The sequence below is a fragment of the Myxine glutinosa genome, chromosome 1 (genome assembly GCF_964187855.1).
Source record: "Myxine glutinosa chromosome 1, kmMyxGlut1.1, whole genome shotgun sequence".
In the NCBI taxonomy this organism is placed as follows: domain Eukaryota; kingdom Metazoa; phylum Chordata; class Myxini; order Myxiniformes; family Myxinidae; genus Myxine; species Myxine glutinosa.
In genome coordinates, this window is record NC_136261.1 from 185092320 (window position 1) to 185115966 (window position 23647).

The window sequence follows — 23647 nt, forward strand, 5'->3', positions numbered from 1 at the left end:
AATAACCAGAAACTTTTGAATTACATGGGACCTTTAATGCTATTTGCACCTACTCTGTAATCTTACACTAATTCTACTTCCCCCTCAACATTGCACTCGATAGCTCCAGGTTGCCTTTGTTTCTTCCATGGTTCAACAGCTCCACCTTAAATCTTTCCTCCCTGGTTCCTTCATCTTATCAAATTCAAAATTTGCACATAGAGGTTACAAAGTGATAAAAACAAAACCTTTATTTGATATTCAACTTGCAAATCATTTTGTATATCTGTACAGACAGAATTGATACATTTTTATTACAAACAATACAACACGTGGCTGGCATGTCTGATGAGGGAGGCTGGCTACCCGGTGGCTCCATAGAGCTGATTCCACTCCTGAAATGCCTTCAGACTCTGCATATTCACACTTCCTCTTATCTTCTTCAATGACTCCACAAAATCTTTCATCGAGATGCTCCTGATCTGATACAAAACATTGCACACAAAATGAGAACGTAAGAAGTTTTCCCTGAGGTTTTTTTCATAAAAATCAAACATAAGATTATACACAATGCACATATATACAGTAACTCGTGGAGCCCACCTGTCGCTTCGATGACGGACTAATAAGTCGTCCTGTTTGCCAAAATAAATTTACCCGTGTGAAAAGTGCTTCAACCTCAACGTTATCCAGGTAAAAAATAAAATAATAATAACCTTTGCCACAAGCACCAGGTGGCGATACACGGTACACATTAACATAGACAATTTACGCCCCACCAGCCACCCCTTCAACCCCCCTCCCCACACCACTGCGTGAGACTGCAGCCACATGCCTATGTTACCCCCAACACAAAGTTGTATTTGTGCCACAAGTTTGGAGTTACTCACAAAATATGTGGCTGTGCAAAAGGAAGAAAAAGAGAGGGAGGTGGGGAGGAAAGAGGAAAGGAGTGAGGGGGAGAGAGAGACAAAGAGAGAGAAACAATGGCATTGATATGCAGTGCCTTGAGAAAGTATTCATACCCCTTGATTTTTTTTCACATTTTGTTGTTACATCCTGAATTTAAAATTGTTTTAATAGAGACCTTTTTTTGTCACTGATCTACACATAATACCGACAATGTCAACGTATAATTTTCTTTGAAGAATTTTTTACAAAACGTTTAAAAATGAAACAGAAATATCTAATTACCTCTGCCACCAAAGGTGGATGGAGGATATGTTTTCAACCCTGTCTTTGTCTGTGAACAAATTATCTCAAAAAGTTGTGGACTGATTCGGACGAAACTTGGTGGACCGGTTGGGTGTCTGACAAGGTCAAATATATTCGATTTTGGTGAAGATCTGAATATAGATTCGGAAATGAGAATTATTTAATTTTTCAAGTGTTTCTTCACCATTGGGAGATCGGGCCAAAAACGATACATTGGGGGATATCTCACAATGTTATGGGTGGATTTGGATGAAACCTGGTGGACCGGTTGTGTGTGTGACAAGGAATAAAATCGATTTGATTTTGGTGAAGATCTGAATATGGATTCGGATATGGGAATTATTAATTTTTTTAAGTGATTCTTCATCATTGAGTGATATGGCCAACCAGGTGGAGGTATGCTCTCTACTGAGTGCCGTTCTAGTTTACAACTGCCGTTCTAGTTCAACGCCCTGAGTCAATACTTCCTAGAAGTGCCTTTGGCAGAGATTATAGCTTTGAGTCTTCTTGGGTATGTCTGTATCAGCTTTGCACATTTAGATGTGGGGAGTTTCTCCCATTCTTCGTTGCAGATTTGTCCAAGCTCTGTCAAGTTGGATGGGGGAGCCTCTGTGAACAATCTTCAAGTCTTCCCACAGATTCTCAATGGGATTCAAGTCTGGCTTTGGCTGGGGCACTCAAGGATTTTCATGTTCTTGTTCTGAAGCCATTCCAGTGTTACTTTGGCTGCATGATTGGGGTCATTGTCCTGTTGGAACATAAATCTTCACTGCATCGAACGAAGGTCCTTTGCACTCTGAAGCAGGTTCTCCACAACAATTTGCTTATATTTGGCTCCATTCATTGTTCCCTCTATCGTTACAAGTGTCCCAGTCCCTGCCACTGAAAAATATCCCCATAGTATGATGCTGACACTACCATGCTTCACAACATGGTGATGGGATAGGGATAGTGTTAGATGGGTGATGAACTGTGCTAGATTTCCACCAGATGTACCGCTTTGCATTCAGGCCAGATAGTTCAATTTTCGTCTCATCAGACCAAAGAATCGTTCTCATGCTCTCAGATTATTTTCCGTGCCTTTTTGCAAACTCCAGGCTGTCATGTGCCCTTTTCCCAGAAGTGGCTTCTGTATGGCCATTCGCCCATAAAGCCTAGATTTGTGAAGTGCTGCAGAGGTTGTTGTCCTTCCAACAAGTTCTTCCATCTTAGCGAAGGAACTCTAGTTCTGTGAGAGTGGTCATTGGGTTTTTGGTCACCTTCCTGACCAAGGTCCTTCTTGCCCGGTTGCTCGGACGGCCAACTCTCGGAAGACTCTGGATAGTTTCATATTCTTTCCATTTCCTAATGATGAGGCTCACTGTGCTCTTGGGAACTTTCAACACTCTAGTAATTGTTTTATACCCTTCCCCCAATCTATCCCTACTCACAATTCTCTCTCGGAGTTCTACGGACAGTTCGTTGGACTTCATGGAAGAGTTTCTGCTGACATGCACTGTCAACTTTGAGATCTTGTATAAAAAGGTGTGTCTCTTTCTAAATCAGGTCCAATCATTTGATTTGGCAGCAGGTGGACTCCAGTGAAGTTGTAGAGACATCTCAAGGATGATCAAAGGAAAGTGGATGTAGCTGAGCTCAATCGGGAGTGTCATGGGGAAGGGATTGAATACTTCTTGACTCGAGACATTTCAGCATTTCATTTTTCATTATTTAGTAAAAAATATCTAAACAAAAAAAAAAAATCCACTTTGACATTATGCGGTATTATTTGTAGATCAGTGACAAAAAAAAAAATCTCATTATTCCATTTTAATTTCAGGCTGTAACACAACAAAATGTGAAAAAGTCAAGGGTTGTGAATACTTTATAAAGGCACTGCATATCGATTATAAATACAAGATTACTGTATGTTGAATGACCTGATTATATAATATAAATGGCTGAAAATAAACATTACAGAAAAATTATTTGGAATACAAATAACAAAATTTGGAATCTCCTCTAAATCATCATGTTGGTAAAAAGCAATTTTTATTAATAAGAGGAGCAACGTGTGTGTCTATGTGGGATTCAGAAGATGGAACTGAGCCCTCCTAGGTCTCCTAGTGTGTGTTTGTGCGTGCGTGCGTGTGTGTTCCCGTCGTGCTTTCTTCTAAAGGATTTCTGTTGTACAATAATAAAAATGGTACGAAAGCTCATAACAGATTTTCTTGGGACATTTTGAAAAGTTGTAAAATGTCATGTCTGTCTAATCATAACAAGAATGACCGCACTGTGGTCACAACCTGCGACAAAATTGAATAACGGCCGATTGGGAAAGAGCATTTAATGTGCTATTAAAAGATTAACTCAACACCTCTCATCCATGTTGGCCTCTGCCACGGTTATATCAGAGCTGACAAGCTGATACGTCACTTGGTCACGGATTGTTTAACCCCAATATGGGCCCGTTCAAAAATTATGTAACGCTATTTTTTTTAGGGAGGCGTGTACCGACGGGTCCTGATTAAACCATAATAATATTTATTCGACATATTCCATTTTTCAGGGTACCTCATTGTGAGTAACACTTGACCCAAACAAAGCCAATGAAAATCTGACACAACAAACCCAGGCAGTGTATAATCAGCAGAGACCTGCAGGCTTGATGTCTTAGGCCCACCAGAAAAACCAAGATGGCGGCCATATTATTTTGTCTTGGTACCATGGTAGGTGGAGTAAAGAGACAAATGTGGGTGGGGTCCGGCAGCTGTCTGACCAATGGGTGCACATTTCAAAAATCGACCCACAATATGAACAACAACAACAACAACAACCATGCGGAAATTGGAGCTCAATGTAGTGGTTCCAACATTATCATTTGTATTATTCTTCGACAGCAGGAACCCTTTTAGAATAAAGTGTGACAGACAGGAGGCGCATGCAAAATTGTATATATATAGTAATAGTCTTCTCAAAGTAACAGAAAAAGATATAAAGTACAGTATGTACACGGAAGGAGCAACAAACAACAACAACGTTTTTTTTTCGCAATTACGTGGACTGGCTTTCCTACAAGGGAAGCGATGGGTCATAATGCTCGTCTTGTACAAATTTTAGTGGACATGAAAACTATGATTTTCCATGAGCTTAATTAGAACTTAATTAACCTTTTATTTTAAAAAAAGATGCAATGAAATGTATATCAGTCAAAACTTGCACATTAAAAGGTCATTTGTCTAAATGCTTACTTTCATCGCATCCATGCTTTTCACTTGGTCTACAGTGAGCTCTGCAAGAAAATAGAAAATTGTCACAGCAAATCAGCAAATTATAGCTAAAAATAATAGCTCACAGGGATAAGGAAAAGTAAATGAGTCAAAGTTAAAAACAATACTACAAGATATGACCGTCGCCATTTTTTTCACCTCGCATGAATGATTATAAGGTGCCTCAGTGATTTCCTGGAAATTTACATGGGAAGCAGCAACATCTCGTTACGTTACCGTGGAAAAACACCCCATGTGCATTCCGATTCAAATTGGCTGTGGCACATCAATATTCCACCCGTAAACCCAAAGTGGAAATATTTGTTTTTCCGCAAAGGAGGTTGTCCGAGAATGGCCTATGGGCCGGCTCTGTTGAAAACGTTGCATTCGGACACTCGTCAAAATTGCATCATTCGATGTTGTTTAAAAAAAAAATTTTCACGTGTCAAATAAATGCTCCGTGGTGTTTATTTATTTTCACCATCTTGTGCTTAAAACAACCGTCAAGAGTTTATCGCTTTGTGGTGTAATGGCTACAAAGATCACCGCTCAACTATCCCTCGAGTTGGTTTAAATACCCACAGGGTCAATTGTACAAAAACACACGTATGCACACTCTTGCCTCACTGGATGATGCAACCAAAGTTGTGGATATGCCATTTAGAGAGCTTCTTAGCTAAAAGATAGACGGTGCCCAACTTGACCCAGGTAGGCATTGATTGAATCGGGCACTCAATCAACTGAAGAAACTCCTCAGATCTTCAGTTCTATCTCAAGTACTTCCATTTGTTGCCCTCCAATCGAATTACCCTTTGCCCAATCATGACTTGCTTAACTTCCCAACAACAAAACTTCCTCTGAAAAAGTAATTGTGCTTACCTTTGACAATCTCATTCACAAAATAAAAACTCCTACAATTATTTTAGTTCAATAACAGAAGCTTGGCGTTGCATAACTAGAACGGCACTCGGTGGAGCGCATACCTCTGCCAGGTTGAACAGTCTATGTTTTGTATCCCACTGTTCATCACACACAGGTTCGTGGCTTTTCTCTTTACTGCCTCAATTCTGGTCTTGCTCCCTCTGTTCTTTCACACCTCCAAACATCCCCTGTTCCTTAAGAATACATGCATTTTCTCATTAACCCCACCTTCTTTAACTCCCAAAATCGTAAAGCTTCCTCACCACCTCCAATCATTTGCTCCTCTTCCTCTTTTTCCCCATTTGTAGAACCATATTCCTAAGGCTGGTCAATTCCACCCTTCCTTACAGAACTTCAATGTGGCAATGCACTACCACCTCATGTTATATTCAATCTCTAGCTGTGATCTTTTCTACCCATGTTAACCCATCCCTTTCCAAGCTTTCTTGCTCACAGATTACTATGTTCCTTTCCTCTCCTTTAATCATTCATCCCCTTGCTTGTTCTGTCCACCTGTTGTCCCCCACTGGCTGGACGTTGCCTTTCTTGCCTCCGCCATGTCACAGCGCTGCTCTTGCACGAGCCTAGATGTGTGCATAAAAAAGTTTATCATTGCAGTGTCAAAGATTTATTTAAACACAATTATACTTAAGACAAAGAATGAACAACTACCTACGTCTCATGATGTCTGAGAAAATATCCAAACTGAGCCCAGGCTCCAAATTGAGTGGAGTCTGCGATGTTTGATCAATGGTAGGGGAATCCTGACTTATTTAATCTTTCAGGGGCAAATTAAACTTTTGTAGCAACTAGACGTAAAATTCCCAACTAACTTTCACCATTTGGGGCTCATATTTGGTTAAAACAAGCATTCACACCGGTTTTTTCCCATACCTTGGAACAGCAGGTCATAATGATTAAACCAATTGTCATTATTTACCTGGCATGTGCTCGCTTTCATTGTCTTAAACAGGTAAAGTAACCTCCCCACCCCCAACCGCCTCCCATCATTCTACCTACTTCAACTCCTTTGCCTGATTTTTCAATATTTACCTCTGATTGGTCCCAGTGCTGCATCTTTAGCGAGGGCGGTCAGGTCACTTCCTGAATATCCAGTGGTCATCCTGAATCAATGAGACAAAGGAACAGGCTAACTGATGCAGACAAAGGAACAGGCTAAGTTTCAAAGTTTGGGGAAGGGGACATTACTAAAGGGGTTCGTGCTCTCTTGCATAGAAAATTGGCATAAATTCCGATGTTGCTTGTAATCAAAACTTTTCACAAATAAACAAGCTTCATAACTAACCTGGAAAGCCGCAAGATGTCCTTGTCACACAAAGGCCCGCCATGCTTTTCAAGGAGATTTTTGAGGATCTGATTCCGTGCCTGCGATTTAAAAAAAACCCACTGTCATTATCCAGGAACACTTTCACCGTTTTAAAATAAACTTGGAGCAAAATTAAAAATCAAACAACAGCAAATTCAGTTGAGGACAAGATGTGGGAGCAATTCATCATTTTAATAACATATAGAACAGAAAAAGACTATTGGGATATCCATCCTCATTTTCTATCAAAGTTTGAATCCAAGCATATGAAATCCCATTTATTGCAAAAGGACCTACCTCTTCATCCGGCATGTCCACATATATCCTCTTTGGAAACCTCCTGTAAATGAATTTGAAATGCAGTCTTGTTTGGGATTGATATAAAAGTATGTTAAAATATTTATTTTAAAACCGTTTAAACTTGTGCGTGCATAAAAGTAAAGTTGATTTTTTAACTTTCAAAAGGTCAATCAAGAAAATCATTCCCCAAGAAAAAAGTGATGAATGCCCAATTGACCCCAAAACATGGGTATGATGGGATGGGGTGGGACCTTTCAAATCTACTATTTTGGCAAACTTTTATTTTGAGGCAAAAAATGGAAATACTTAGGTTCAAATTGTTACATGTTGATTGTTAACAAATGTTAGGCACATGTTGTTCACAAATTTTATGAGAAACACCAACGAGCTCACAGAGGGTCAACATATTACGTTTGTAGCACATTGTAAAGCCAGGCCCCTTACTCCTCATCTCGTTGTCCCATTCCTTTACGACAAACTTATTTTACTTTACGTAAAAAAAGGAAAACCTCAACACAGCCTCATCCAACTCCTGGGGCCGGTTTGTTGCTCCCATCACCAACACGCGCTCTTCTCCATTGCTGTGAATCTACAGATGCATCCAAAGATTCAGCGAGGAATCATGATGGCAATATGTGCAAATAATTTAGCTACATACATTTACCCCCAACAAACATCAACTCAGTCATTCATTCATGTGCCATACCCAGGTCATTCACCAAGTTTGTCGACAGAGTGTCGGCTCTGCCAAAGCAGTTTCTTGGCTTTCAACACTCTCGAAATTGTTTTACAGGTAACAAAAGGGTTACAATCCTGGATGAGTTGCAACTCAAACACAGGAAATCAGGGCAGGAATTTGGATTTTTTTCATGGTGCCTGGCGATAGCTCACCTACTCTTCGTGAAGGACACTGTGAGGTTTTTAATTCCCAACTAATGCTGGTAGACAGAACACCCAGTTTAACATCCATCGGAGGGACGGCACACACATTGATGAATCATCCTGCCTGTGAAACACCAGGATGGCAGTTTATACAACAACAACAACAACAACATGCATTTTAAAGGCTATTTTCCCTGCTAGAGCGGGGGTTAGCCTTGCGGTCCCCATGACAATCTTCTCCATTTTGCCCTATTTTCTGCATCTCTCCTTGTTAACCCCCTTGCCCGCATTTCTTCTTCCACCATCTTTAGCCAAGTCTTTCTCGGTCTTCCCCGTCTTCTACTTCCTTCTACATTCATTTCCATCACTCTTCTCAACCAGTCACTTTCATCCTTCCTCAACACATGACCAAACCATCTCAACCTGTTCCTCTTCACAGCATCAATCACAGGCTCTATTCCCATCATCTTTCGCAATTCATCATTTGTCTTCCTCTCTCTCAACGATACTCCGCACATCCGTCGAACCATTCGCATTTCCACCCTTTCCAACCTTCGTTGCTGCTCTACGTTCATTACCCATGTCTCGCTCCCATAAATCATAACACTTCTCACACATGCAGCATACACCTTTCCCTTCAGCTTCAACGACACTCCCCTCATCATCAGCACGACACTCAATTCCCGAAACTTCCTCCATGCACATCTCACTCGAGCAACCGTTGCCGAGTCCGATCCACCTTCTCCATTCAGCATGTCTCCGAGGTAGCAAAATGTTTTCACACCTTCCAGCTTCACGCCATCTCCAAGATCCAACTCAACATTTCCTCCATCTGCAGCTCCCTCTGTGCACACCTTACATTTGAATGTAGCTGCCACACTGGTTAATGACCCTCTCAGACCACTACATTTTTGATGAACCCACTCAGCGCACATTGTACACTGAATGGAGTTCACTCCGACACCCTTCCTACACACAGCACAGGGCCACTTCCCAGTTCTTTCCACCTCACCACATGCTTTACCACTTGCCATCACCTTCGTCTTTCCGATATTCACCTTCAGACCTTTTGTCTCCATACATTCCTTCCACGTGTTCATCTTTTCCTTCAGTCCATCCATACTTTCCGCAATCAACACCAGATCATCTGCATACAACAACTCCCACGGTAAACCCTCCTTTACGTTCTGAGCCAGCACCTCCATCACAGCTACAAATAGTAGTGGACTTAGTACCGACCCCTGATGCACTCCCACCTTCACCTCAAACTCACCACTGTTCCCGTCCTTTGTCCTTACAGCTGTGCGCGCTCTTTTGTACATTGCCATCACTACTCTGATCAACCATTCCTCCACTCCTAACTTCCTCAATGCCCATGTCAATACTTTGCGTGGAACCCGATCGAATGCTTTCTCCAGATCAACAAACCCAAGAAACAACTTCTTCCTCTTCTCCATGTACTTCTCCTGCAACTGCCTCACAATGAAAAGTGCGTCTGTCGTTCCTCTTCCTGGCATAAATCCAAACTGCATTTCGTCGATCTTCACTTTCTTCCTTATCCTCCTCTCCAACACCCTTTCCAATACCTTCATTCCATGCTCCAATAACTTTATCGCTCGGTACGAGCCACACTCCAGAGGGTCACCTTTCCCCTTGTATAGAGGGACGAGGGTACTCAGTTCCCAATCCACTGGAATGCGGCCTTCTTTCACCACCAGATTACAGATCTCTGTCATTCTCTTCACACCCCAACTTCCTGCTGCCTTCAACATATCTCCCACAACTCCCGTCGGCCCTCCCGCTTTTCTACCCTTCATTGCTTTTATCGCTTCCTCAACTTCCTTCTCAGTTATCTTCTCTGCCGGTCCTAAAACTGGGTTGCTCTCTATGTTGCCATCCCATTCATTCTCTGTATTCAACAGCATTTCCATATATCTTTTCCATCTTCCTTTAATTCCATCTGGGTCGACAACGATTTGTCCCACTTCATCCTTCAAGCAGCTCACCCCCATCACATCACACCTCTCTTTCGCTATCTGCTTTGCAATCCTGAATACTGCTTTCTGACCCTCTTCCGAATCCAAGCGTTCTCCGAACATTTTCCTACATGCCTCCTGCGCCTTTGCTACCTCTTTCTTTGCAGCCTTCCTGGCTGCCTTATAACTTTCATGCTCTGCTGTTTCTGCTCCCGTACCCTTCGCCTTCTGCCACTCCTTGAACTTCTTCCTCTTCTCGTCAATCCTCTTTCCAACTTCATCATCCCACCACCATGTTTCCGAGTGCCTCGGTGGTCCTTTTGTCCATCCACATACCTCACCAACGGCTCCCAACAGACTAGCTTTCATTGACATCCAACCACTTTCAAGCTCAACCACATCATCCTCGACCCTACTCAGCCTCTCTTTTAATGCCTCCCTTACTGTCACCTCTTTCAACCTCCACACCTTAATTCTCGGTTGGTACTTCACCCGCCGAGCTCTCCTCACACCTTTCAGGATGGCAGTTTATAGTTGAAATGAAATTCAAACACTGGCTGGTGAGCTCAGAAGTGAGTGTGCGTACCTCCAGGCAATCCTGGCAGTCCCTCAACAAGCACAGTGAATGATAACATTACAGTGATATTGCCAAGATGCAGCCTATCTCTGACTTAAGTGGTAAACATTTATTTATTAAAAAAAAAAATTCTATTTTTTTAAAACAAAATTTAAAAGATTGAAGACAAACATGTCATGAAGATTGAAGACAAAGACAATGTTCAAAATAAATGTAGGTAAACAAAATGTTTATTAAAACAGGTGGTTGATGCAATACTTCCCAAGCAAAATTATGAGATTGAAGACAAACATCTTAAAACAAATCCAGAGATGGTGAATGCAATGCAAATAAAATTCTTTTCTTTTTTTCAATATGGTCCTCAACCATGAGCTTACCCCATCAAACTGCATCAAAAATTCCGTTTTCAGCCGACGGCTAGCTTCATGTTCACCTTCTTTTCTCTCGCAGAGTAAACTATCCATTTCATCTGAAAACAAGAACAGTTCATCCAACATTAAACTAAACATAAGGATGTTGAAGCTTGTAAAAGATGGAAGCTCAGTGCACCATCAACAGGGCAGAGAGTGAAACAAGTGAACAAAAGGTCAGCGGGGATTTTGGGGGGAAGGAGGAGGGGCGAGTCCCCAAAAATCAGCAGAGCTCAGCACAACAACCTCAAGACATGACAGCCCACTCGGGGCTATTTATTAAGTTAAACCACTGATTACATACAGGTGAAACCGTATTACACCTGTTTTGTAACCTTTAACACAAACTAATTTGCTCCTGAAGTGATTTAGGGTTTATTCGGCAAAGGATTTGAATACTTATGCAACTGAGAATCATTTGGTTTACTCTGTTAATTTCACTGATTTTTTTTTTTTTTTTTTTTTTTGTATACTGAATCGAGGCTCGTGAAAGAGCTGACATTTACTTCACAAACAAATCAACCAGACAAACAAAATATATAAAAAGAGGGAGCGGAAGACAAGAGAATGGGAAGCACGCAAACACTTGAGAGCACACAACATTTAAGAGCAGGGAGATGTGTGGGAGGGAGAGGGCTTGGGGGGAGGAGGTGTGGGAAGGGGGGGGGGGGAGAAGTATAAAACACAAGGACACCAAGGACTTCCAGGACAGAAGTTGGTATTTCCAAAAGTGGAATTGGGGTGAAATTATCGGGGATAGAAAAGATCAAGGTTTTGGATGGGGGAAGATAAGAGATGGTGGTGAACAGCTGTTTTAAAGACCTGGAGGGTGGAGTGGGATTGAAGAGTGAGGGAGTTTGTTCCAGAGGCGGGAGAAAAGAGGAATGAAGGAGTGAAGGTGAGCAGAGAGTCTTGATTTTGGCAGTTTAACCATAAGAGGGTTGCAGGCAGATCTTGTGCGACCTGTAGGAATATTTGCGGGACAGAGCCCAGAGAGAGCTGGGGGGCAAGGCCAGAGAGGAGTCGGTAGAAGACGGAAAGACCACCAACCTGCCTGCGGTGAGTGAGTGAGAGGCCCTTGGAGTTGGCTTCATCGCGGGAGATTCCAATGATTCTGAATGCTTTGCTTTCAACAGCGTGAAGACGGGCTAGGTGTGAGGCAGGAGCACCAGCCCAGAGGGGAGAGCAGTATTCCAATGAGCTGCGGATGAAAGCCTTGTACGTGGTGAGGAGCTCAGGTGTGCCAAGGAAGGACTTCGCACGACGGAGGATGCCCAGTCGGCGACTGGCTTTGGAGGCCAGATTTGAAATGTGGTTTTCCCAAGAAAGATCATGGCAGATAGTGAGACCCAAAAGTTTGAGTGACAGAACTTCTTGGAGAGGTTTATTCAGAAAGTAGATGGGAGGGTTGTCCAGTCGGTCTTTTCGGAGAGACATCGTAAGAGTGTGAGATTTGTCAGGATTGAAAGACATGTTCCACTTGTTTGCCCAGTCTGTTATTTTGTCCAGGTCTGCAGAGAGTGAGGAGGCTGCAGACTGCCGATCTGAGGGATGAAGAATGGAGCGACAGAGAGTAGAGTCATCAGCAAAGAGATAGAGAGGATTTTCAAGAGAGTCAGAGAGATCATTGATGAAGACCAGAAAAAGCACAGGGCCCAGAACACTGCCTTGGGGAACTCCAGCCTGAACAGGAAGAGGAAATGAGAGAAACCCATTCAGGGCCACACGTTGACTACGACTAGAGAGGAAGTCCGCCAGCCATGCGTGGAGATTTCCATGGATACCAACAGAGGAGAGTTTGGTGAGCAGAGCGGGGTACCAGACCGTATCGAAGGCACGTGATATGTCAAGGGAGACAGCTGTAATTTCCTGTTTGGCATTGAGGACCTCCATCCATTGCTGAGAAAGCAGTAGCAGCATGTCCAGAGTAGAGTGACCAGGTCTGAAACCAAATTGATGATCAGAGATCAAGCCATTGGAGAAGAGGAAAGATTTCATATCTGAAGCAATGATGGATTCCATGACTTTACTGATAATTGAGAGAACGCTGATTGGTCTGTAGTTGCTGGGATCTGTTTTTGCACCTTTTTGTGCAAAGCGGTGATGTTGGCAGATTTCCAAGCAGATGGCAGATGACCTTGAGCAAAAGAGAGTGTGAAGAGAACAGAGAGAGGGAGTGAAAGAGCGGAAGAACAAGATTTTAGGACCCGTGGGCTGATGCCTTTCAGGTACAGTTGCAGAATCAGAGTCGAGGGTTGACAGAAACTTTTCCACCTTGTCAGGAGGAAAGGACACAGAGTCCAGGAGCAGCTGGGTACGACTGGGTACGGTGGGTACAGAGAGGGATGGGTTTGGGACACAAGATTTAGAGGCAAACACAGAGTTGAGGCATTCAGCTTTTTCACGCGCGGAGTCAGCCATGTGGCCGTTTGAGGTGAGGGAGGGGATGGAGGGGGAACAAACACCAGAAACAGATTTGACCAGACGCCACCAGGATTTGGAAGAGGGAGACAGATAAGAGAGTTCTGTCCTGAGAACGGAGAGATATTGTTTCCTGGCTCTCCTGAGGGTGGACACACACTTGTTTCGGGCTTTGTGAAAGGAAATGAGATTTCCTTCCGTTGGATTTGCTTTCCAGGAGACGAAAGCAAGTTGTTTCTGGGCAATAGCCTCACCACAAGATTCCGTGTACCATGGACGGGAGGAAGGGTATGACAACTGAAGACGAGATGGGATAAATCTGTGCATGAGAGAGAGCAGTTTACTTTGGAAGAATTCCCAGGATGAGTTGATGTCAGAGGCAGTAGAGATGGGAGACGAGTCCAGATGATTAATGGCTGCTTGAAGACCATGCCAGTTGGCCTGAGTGAAATGCCAGACTCGTCGACGCTGAGGAGGCTCTCTGAGAATGGTCAGAGAGATGTCCACTTTAACAAGCACATGATCAGATGAGCCGATTGGAGCAGAAGAAGAGCAGCAGACATTTTCAGGGAAGTTAGTCATAACCAAGTCCAGAAGAGAAGATGCTCCGTTGATTGAGATCCGGGTCGGGAAATTGACAGATTGTGTCAGTCCCAGTGAGTCACAGAAGTCCTTTGCTGAAGAGCCATGGCTGGTGAGAGAGGTACCCACACCCAGCCAACTGGCATGGTGACAATTGAAATCACCACATATGAGGAAGAGAGAGTTGGGATGGGTAGATAGAAGTTGGTCCATGTTATCAGACAGCGAGATGTAGATGGAGTCATCACTGTTTGGTGGACGGTACAACACACATATGAACAAAAGGTGGGAGCGAAGGGGAAGCCGTAGCCAAAGGTATTCCTGGGGGTGAGGTGGAGAGATGGCAGTGCAGGGCGAGTGAGGAAGAGAGTTTTTTATAAAGATAGCAACCCCCCCCCCCCCCCCCTCCAGGACGAGGCTCCAGGTCTATCATACCGGAGGAGGGAGTAACCTGGGAGAGATACCAAGGAATCAGAGACATCATGAAGGAGGAAAGTTTCTGTTAAGCAGATCACGTCTGGTTTGTCAGAAGCAACCTGTATGGAGAGATCAGTCAGGTTTGAGCGAAGGCCCCGGATGTTTGAGGTCCATACTGTTAAAGAAGAGGAAGGGGGAGCATCGGATACAGAACAGAGGGGGGGAGCGGTAGGGTATGATGTGGAAGAGGAGAAAGAGGTAGGGAGAGCTGTTGAAGGTGTGTCAGAGATTTTGAGCAGCTTGGAGAAAGGGAAGAATGGGGCGGACAAAAGGTTTGATGGTGATTGGGTGAGGCGCAGTGAGGTGTTGTTTGAGGAGGGGGAAGAGTGAGGCAGAAGCTTGAGGGAGATGAAGGTGAGAGTTGGAAGGGGGAAGAAGCGGGGAGGATGCTTTGAGGAGGAGGGGTGAGAGGGGAGTCTAGGAGGGGAGGAGTGAGGGAGGGTCTCAGAAGGGAGGGGTGTGGGGGGAGTTTAGGAGGGAAGGGGCAAGGGGGGATATCTGAAAGGGATGGGTGATGGGGAAAATTTGGAGGGGAGGGGCAAGGGGGAAGATTTGGAAGGGATGGGTGATGGGGAATATTTGGAGGGGAGGGGCAAGGGGGAAGATTTGAAAGGGATGGGTGATGGGGAAGATTTGGAGGGGAGGGGCAAGGGGGAAGATTTGAAAGGGATGGGTGATGGGGAAGATTTGGAGGGGAGGGGTGAGATTGGATTTTGAGAAATGTACGATTAATGGGAAACGAACATTTCTTGCAAAATGAGTGTCTTGCGACCTTCGAGTCAAAAATACATTTGAGGACGCTGAAGGATGGGTTGAGTTCTGGAGAGTTTAGGGAATGAATGAAAGAGGCACTGTAGCTGTAAGAGATGGAATTTTTTTTTGGAATGAATAGATTTGGTGAGCAAGTCGAAAGCATCCTTTTATAGAACAAGAAAAAGGTGTTATAGTATATGACAGAATACCATTGTTCAGGGGACAGATGAAACATTTTTTAATGACGTGAACACGTGATCACGAACAACGTGGTCAAAGAACGAACGAACAAATAAGAACGAAACGGATAAGAACAGAGAAGGGAATATATTTTTTGGGGTTTTTTTTTTTTTGGTTTTTGATTAACATTTTATCTGCATTTTTAAGCTTTATCACTTTGGAGTCGTGTGTGAAGACTATGTATTATGCTTGAATTAAAATCATCATTAAATAAGCTCAGGTGGCATCAAAATGTGAAAACTTTGGATGTGGTGAATACTTTTGCAGTCCGCTGTATATACAGTATATAGATATCTATTTGAAGGTCATCTCTTATGTGTCATCATAGCATAGGGAAACCACGTATTCAACTTTTTTTTTTCTCGAGTTGTCTTGAAATCCCGACGTTATTAAATATCTTCCGTGTTCATTCGTGTCCCTCTTTGCATGTTTGCCTTGTGCATGTTATTTATAAATTGTTTTTTCTTGCTGGAACCTCAGTTTTTGGTCCTCCTTCCTCACTCTCCCATTATTTTTCCTTCCTACTTGTTCCTTATTGATCCAATCTTCACCTCGACAAAAATAATACCTACTATGGCATCAAAATAAGTAAATAAATGTGCAACAATCATTCCTTTCCTACGAAGAGACCTTCTCGGTTCAATATGATTGCATGGCCTTTATCTTAAACAAACAATGTATGCATGCATGTAAACCCATTGGATTTACTCTCCTTGTTTTGTGGGTGAAAAGTCACATGGTTTTCCTCTGCTCATCTGATGAAGCCACGTTGTTGTGCAAAGCAACTTATTGTAAAACATACAAGTCGATTATGACATACTTAGATTGTCTGCCTGCACAGCAGGAGACAGGTGTGAGTGTGTGTGCATAGGCCATAACCTTTTTACCATTTGACATTTGACATAAAATATTCAGCAAACTTTTAATATGAGAATATGGAGAAAAATAATTAATAATTAGGTCAAAATGGCAAAGTAACAATGAGTAGAAATAGGGCTTATTAGCCTGTCCGCCATTGTGCAGCGTGAGATGGCGGGTTTTTTATTTATTTAAATACTCGCTTCTATGTTTATTTATTTATTTACCATTTTAGGATCAGTGCCTCTGTCCAGGCCATAACTTCTTTACCATTTGAGCTTTTTGATCAAAGATTAAACAAACCTTTACAATGAGACTATGGAGAATATAATTATTAGATTTTACTGTTTTTTTTTTTTAAGCGGTTGTTTTCGACAAGTTTCGTTTTGGTACAAAGCGGATGCAGACAAGCTATTCATGTTGGAATGCTTTCTAGTAATCTCCCCCACCAAAGGTGGATGGAGGTTATGTTTTCACTCTTGTCTGTCTGTGAACAGGATATTGCAAAATGTTATGGACGGATTTGGATGAATTTTGGTGGATAGTTTGGGTGTTTGACAAAGAAGAATTGATTCAAATTTTGGTGAAGATCAAAATCCGAATCTGGATACGATAATTTATTATTTTAAAGTGATTCTTCACGATTGAGAGGTGGGGCCAAAACGATATACGTATAGCATATTTCAAAAAGTTGTGGATGAGGTATGACAAAACATGTACACCTTTTATCCGGGTGGGATAAGTTAAATGTTTTGGAGTTTATCACACACTTTTGATGATATATTGGGATAGAGAGACCAGGTGGGAGTGCAGATTGCTGTTGAAATTTTTACCAATAAAAATAATTGAAGGATGAAGTTCTTTAGCCACAGCAAACAGAGCTCGTACAAGTTTCTCTCCTTCCCCAACCTGCAATATACACACGTGCATGCAAACAACAACACCATAAACAACCTGTCCTTAAATAATTTAGGAATCATTTTGCGATTTTTCAGGAAGGTAATGTTAAGAGTCCATAATATTGTTACGTTTGTGGGGGTAGGTAATGAAATACCTTAATCCAGGTAGAATTGTATAGGGTAGCGTGCTCCGTATGCCATGTAGACACTTCGATGTAACTAAGCAGGAACGGATGTCACATAAGTGTACATTTGTCTCCATGCAAGGGGTGGAGCTATGCTAATTAGTTAGGGTTTAAGGGTAGAATCTGTGTGTGTAATCACCTCTATATTTTTTTCCCTTCGTTCCTTTTGACACTTACACCACCAGCCATGCGATCAGCACCTACAATTAAACGAGATGGTATTCATAGAATACTTACCCTGCACAGCCAACTTGTTGCGAGCCAACTCTTCTGTTTTCGAACTTTTTTTTTTTCTTTGATCCAATATGGCTGCCAGACCACGTGAGCGATGACATCATAAATTTATTTTCTCTAATATAATTGTTGCATAGATCATGCTGAATACATTTCAAACTGATCAGACTAAGCGTTGTCCCTGTTGATTTATGACGTCATAATTATGGCACCAATGACATCATCGTTAACAACACCTATTCCCCATATGGAGTTCTTTACAATGAGCCATGTTTCAATTTTTTCCATGCAGCGGTTTTGGAGATATAGAGGTGCAACATTATTCGGTTTTTCCAAGATGGTCCCTGTACCACATGACCTATGACGTCATGATCATCATTAAAATATTCTGGAGGAGGAGGCGCTCCTATGGTGAAAATTTCTGGTCCATCAGACCAACAGTTGCTGAATTTTTTTAAATAATGATCGGATGGATAAGTGTTGTATTTGTCGAATATGACGTCATAACGAAGGCGCCGATGACATCATTAACATATCTTATTCCCCATGGGGAGTAGTTGACAATGAGCCAGGTCTCAATTTTTTCCATGGAGTGGTTTCAGAGATATAGAGGTGCAAAGTTTTTCCAAGATGGTGCCTGTACCACGTGATCTATGACGTCATAATAATCATTAAAATATTCTACAGGAGGAGGCCCTCCTATGGTGAAAATTTCATGTCAATTGGACCAACGGTTGCCAAGAAAATGAATTTTTAAAATGCAGACATGGCACACAGCACACGTACGCAACTGAATGCTTAAGCCCACTTTTCGCTTTGCGAGCGCAGGGTAATAAAGCGATTGCCGACCGGATCCGAACACCACCACTGATGCCAACCAGCCGAGTCATCTCAAGGGGCATCAAGAAAGGCCGTGAGGTCCCGCCCCGAGAGGAACAATTGGTCAGGATGGCCATAGACTGATGCGACGGCGCTCCGTGATTGGAGCGCATGTGACGTCAGAAAGAGCATTCTAACGCCAGGTACAAAAATGACAAGTCCCGCCATTTTCGCTCTCTTGGTTCGGAGTTTCATAATGAGCAGTCGCATGTCCCTGTCGCTCTCTTGCTTCTGACATTCATCGCACTTCTCTCTCTTTGCGCTGTCTTCGTGACGGCTGCGCTTCTTGCTGGGTGAGTAACAGCGGAGCTTTGTGGAGTGTGGAATGGTGGAGGAGAGAGCTTGGGCTGCCTCACACGGGCGGCTGGTTGCGGCACGAGTTTGCACCATTGTGCGTTTCCTGCGCAGAGACTCGGGGACCCGTTTGACGACCGCCAGAATTCGAGGCCGCTTGAGGAGACCAGAGCTGAGTATCAGCTAACACTACACACCACATTTTTACTTTCATTTATTTCTCCCTGTGTCTGTATTTGAGTCTGCATAGAGGATCCCTCAGTTAGGAATTTTAGTTTACTGTACATTCATTTCTATTATCCTGGCATTTATTTTATTAAACCATTATTTGTTACATTTTAATTGTTGTATTGTTGCTTTGCCGGGTTTGTAAGTTTATTTGTTGTGGGGATCGGAAAACCACCGTAAGTCCATACTGGTAAGAATGCGCTGCCCTCCACGACCCCCGCGCGTGCAAGAAATAACACCGCCATAGTTTGGGTATATGCGTTGGAGTTGATGCTCGGTTGGCCATCCGTCACCCAGGGGTCTTAACCCCAGGGGCACGACAATATCATGCATTCACCAGAGTATTTAGTAAGTATCCTAGAAGTGGGTAAAACCAGACAAAACAGAACTGGATAGAGCACATTCCTCCACCAGGCTGAACAGTTTACGTTATGTATCCCCTTGATAGGCCGGATCTGCATCCGGACAATCACAAAAATTGAATCGGCTTCTTATTGTCACCGAACTCATCCACCAAGTTGTCATAACCCGTCCATAACTTTTTGAGATATCGTGCTATACTGTATATCGTCTTTGGCGCCATCTGTCAATAGTGAAGAATCCCTTAAGAATTTCCAGTAACTGGATCCAGATCTTCACCAAAATATAATCAATTCATCCTTGTCAAACACCTAACATGTCCATTAACAGACAGACAAACAGACAGGGGTGAAAACATAACCTCCATCCGCTTTTGGTGGCGGTGGTAAAAACTGATTTTCTGCCTCATCCCGAAAGTTAATGACCTGGTGACGTTACTGGTGACAAAATTGCAGAGCTCTGCCAAATTCGATAATCCAAATAATTTTGGACTTCACACACAACAAAATCAATTGGAAGCCTGGCAGAAGTTTCTCTTGAAAGATCACCACCTTCTTAAGAATTTAAATTTTCTGGCAAGGTGGAAGTTGTACTGTGAGCTTGGGGTGCTCTGAGGACCACGATCTCAACAATCCTAATAAACATCTTGCTGTGATCCTCTCGCAAATGTGGCTCGACATTTACACTCAGTTACCATTGGTAAATTTACAGGTGGCCATCTATAAAGCAATGAGACCAAAGCCACACTGACTGGTAATAGATACTGCACAGTATACTGTGCAACAATTACATTTTGACTTACTTCTATTTTGACTTACTTCGCTCTTTCACGAGCCTCGATCTTGTATACAAAAAAAAAAAAAATTTTTTTACTATTACCGACAGACACAAAAAGATGTAGATCGAGTGAGGGAAGATGGCACAGATGGGACAGATGGGACAGATGGGAAAAAACATGGGGGAATGTAATGTTGAGTCATCAGTATATGAGTGCATTTGGTTTTATGTAGAATAAAGAAGGTCATTGATAAAAAGAAGGAAGAGTGTTGGAGACAGGATAGAACCCCGAGAGACCCCGCTGTTGATAGGGAAGGAGGGAGATGTTGAACCATCAACAATTACGGAAATAGAGCGGTCGGAGAGAAAGCTCGATATGAGAGAGCAGAGTGAAGGAGGAAAGCCAAAAGAGGGAAGCTTGGATATCAGACCCCAATGCCAAACTCTGTCAAAGGCTTTTGATATATCAAGGCCTACAACAAAGGATTCCCCAAAGTCTCTCAGAGAAGAGGCCCAGACATTCGTAATGTAAGAAAGGATATGGGGTGGTTACGAGGTGTCGTGAAGGGCCGAGAGAAACCCAACAAGAACTGTATGAGAAAAACCAGTGGACAGAAAGGGGAGCAGAGGGAGTCAAAGGATGAAGGGATCTGGAGGGCATGAGGATGGACGAGGCAGCCGACAAAGCAACGTGGAGAAGGAAATTCTAAGGGGACAATCCAGAAGGGGAATATTAGTCGTAATATTAGTCTGAATATGAAGAATAATAAGAACATTATAATTGTGTCATGTATCACTGATTGACTCACGTATTTGGAAGTTAAACTGGAAGCACTGATGCTGAAAAATGTCGCGTTGCATACTGAAGCCACAGCCTTGGCCTGAGTAAGAGAAATAGAAGAGTTCAATCATCACATGTCTGGCATTAGCGTGCCCCAAAATTTTGCATGATTATCTGCTATTTGTTGTGCAGCATCCATAACAAAATGGTGGTCTGAGCTCACTTTAACATCTATTTTCATGTTTCATCACCGATAAAAAATTTTTGCCGACACATCTAATTAACTGCACAGTGAACTAGATTTATTGTGTATGAATAAAGATGAATGCAGAACAAAACTATCACTTTAAATGGTAAATATTTCAAATGTAGAAATGAATTTGTTTTCTTATTTTGATACATTCACAACATAAGTAGTTACATCAGATAACAAGTACAAAAAGTTTTAATTAAAACAAAAGCCGCGTCGATGTTACACAATGCCTAGATGCAGCTGTGCCTATAACGTCGATGTTATAGGCACAGGACATTCCTATTGATTCGATTACTTGATGTTATTTTTGTGCAAAGTGAAAATATATCTCGGCAATTTCCCGTGTGTGGCGACGAATTTTTAATATATCTCGGCATTTTCCCGTCTGTTATTTCAGGCGGTGTATGACTGACCATACACCATACACTGACTGGTGTAACCTGGTGTTGGGCTAGCGGCTAGGGTGCCAGCTTAGGATCCTGGGATCCTGGGTTCGAATCCCGGTCAATCGCTGAATTAACGCCAGGGGGGTTGACTCAGCCTGTCATCCTTCCGAGGTCGGCAAATTGAGTACCAGTTCACTGGTAATTCCCTGTTTGTCGTAAAAGGCGACAAACAGGGTTGGCGGCAGGAAGGGCATCCGGCCGTAAAACATTGCTTCAAAAAGGGGACCGAAAAACAACAACAACCACAGTCCCCGAAAAGGCCAACCCCCGCTTGCGGGGAAAAAATGGCCTCTAAAGGTGTTTTTTTTTTGTTGTTTTTTTTATGACTGACCATGCCGCGATTAAAAATATATATATCTCGGCAATTTCCCGTGTGTGGCAACACGTGAACGAAGCTATGCTCCTCTCTCCACATTATTGTGACGACGTATAAATTAAATATTTCATCGTGACGATTGTCATCAAATGGACGAATTTTTAATATATCTCGGCATTTTCCCGTCTGTTATTTCGGGCGGTGTATGACTGAACATGCTGCGATTTAAAAAAAAAATATCTCAATGGACTTGAAGTTACAGGCCTTTGAGAATTCATTTCGTTCTATAAAGGGCAACTTTCATCGGATTTTCTTCCCGTTTTTTTTCAACCGAGTCTAAAACTATGTTAGTGACTGTGAAAAATGAAATGATATATCGAATTTGATTTGAAAGAAAAGTGTGTGAGAGAGGAAGACACCACAGGCCTACAAAACAGGCCTCAAAGCTATGCGAGTTAATAAAATGGTGGATATTTGTTTATATGAAGCCTCTCCCACAATGAGTGGAGCTATGGTTCCCAGAATGGGTGGAGCTTTGAGGTTTTGTCTTCTCTGCAAGAACAAGAACAAGAACAAGAAGAACAAGAACAAGAATAACAACAACAACAGCAGAGGGCACTCTATTAGCAGCGTCTGCGACGCGGCTAAAAAGGGTACAATTGGAAAGACTATATGCAAAAATTGTCTTGTTTTTTTGTCTTCAAAGTATTATGGACATTAGATTCAAACAGCTCATAGATGAATGTGCATACCTCTTGACTATCCTGGCAGCCATAAATTGGAGGAGGAAAATGCTGAAATATCCAAATGTATATATTTTAAACCTCTTGTGCATCGAGTTTAACAGAAATAAGAACACATACAAGATTTATGGCTTCCAAGCAAGTTAGAGGAAATTATGGCCAATATAGCCTCTCATTTGATTAAGCCGGAGGACCCATCAGCTAGCGCTGGTCATTGGTGGGTGTTAAAGATCCCATGGTATATTTCGTAAAGTGTAGGTGAGTGATCGCCGGCACTGTAAACAAATTACTAATTCCTGCCCTGACTTACTGCTGGAAAGGCAACGTCAGAACACGCAGCATAACCCTAACCAAGAAACTGCTTCAGCAGCATCAACGTTATATCAAGAGTATGGTACGACGACGATGACGACTACTATGATGATGACGATGACGATTACTATGATGACGATGATGCCCATTTTAAATACAATTTTGTGACATCAGATTAGGACAGGATTAATAACCACGAGTTCTCGGAACACGATTCAGCACCCCTTTCTCGACTCCTGCCCACCACAACTTCAACCCAGAATTTGATTTAATACATAAATAATACTTAAAATGCTTCACATGGCGGTCAATGTCATCAAACAAGGTCAACGTCTCAATAAAGACTCGATTCTTAATCAAATCGATGGAAAAAGATGAAATACAGCAAACTTCAGCCAGCTGAGTGAGTGACATGACATGGAACAGAGAAGCCCTGCCGTAAATCCATCACCTAAATGCTGCACAACTAGTTTTCATACTTGTAAATGTATTTATGACTTGTAAATGTATAAATGCTTATTTACGATCGCACATCCAATGTTATTTCCTTCTTCTTTAATATCGGTAATAACAGCCTGGTGTTGACTTAGCGGTTAGGGTGCCGGCTTGGGATCTTAGGCTCGATGGGGTTTAAGTATGGAGACTGTGCTGGCCATTCCATAATTTGAAGCCTACCGTCTTGTTCTTTTCCTCAAAGGTAGTTTTGACATAGCCTGGAGGTGTGTTTCGGGTCATTATCTTGCTGGAGGATGAGCCCCTGACCAACTAGGCGTA

General features: G+C 42.6%; 1 protein-coding gene across 1 annotated transcript in view; it reads right to left on the reverse strand.

Annotated features, from left to right (window-relative positions):
- Positions 1-215: 215 nt before the first annotated feature.
- The window catches only part of LOC137431872 (spastin), a 47845-nt gene continuing 24413 nt past the window's right edge, over positions 216-23647 (reverse strand). Inside the window, exons 9-17 of the mRNA XM_068123670.2 lie at positions 20832-20903; positions 17000-17075; positions 10803-10894; positions 7500-7579; positions 6988-7030; positions 6670-6749; positions 6417-6487; positions 4425-4465; positions 216-461 (exon numbers count right to left, since the gene is read on the reverse strand). Of these exons, the coding sequence (XP_067979771.2) occupies positions 342-461; positions 4425-4465; positions 6417-6487; positions 6670-6749; positions 6988-7030; positions 7500-7579; positions 10803-10894; positions 17000-17075; positions 20832-20903 (675 nt within the window). The 3' untranslated portion in view covers positions 216-341. The remainder of the gene's footprint in view (positions 462-4424; positions 4466-6416; positions 6488-6669; positions 6750-6987; positions 7031-7499; positions 7580-10802; positions 10895-16999; positions 17076-20831; positions 20904-23647) is intronic.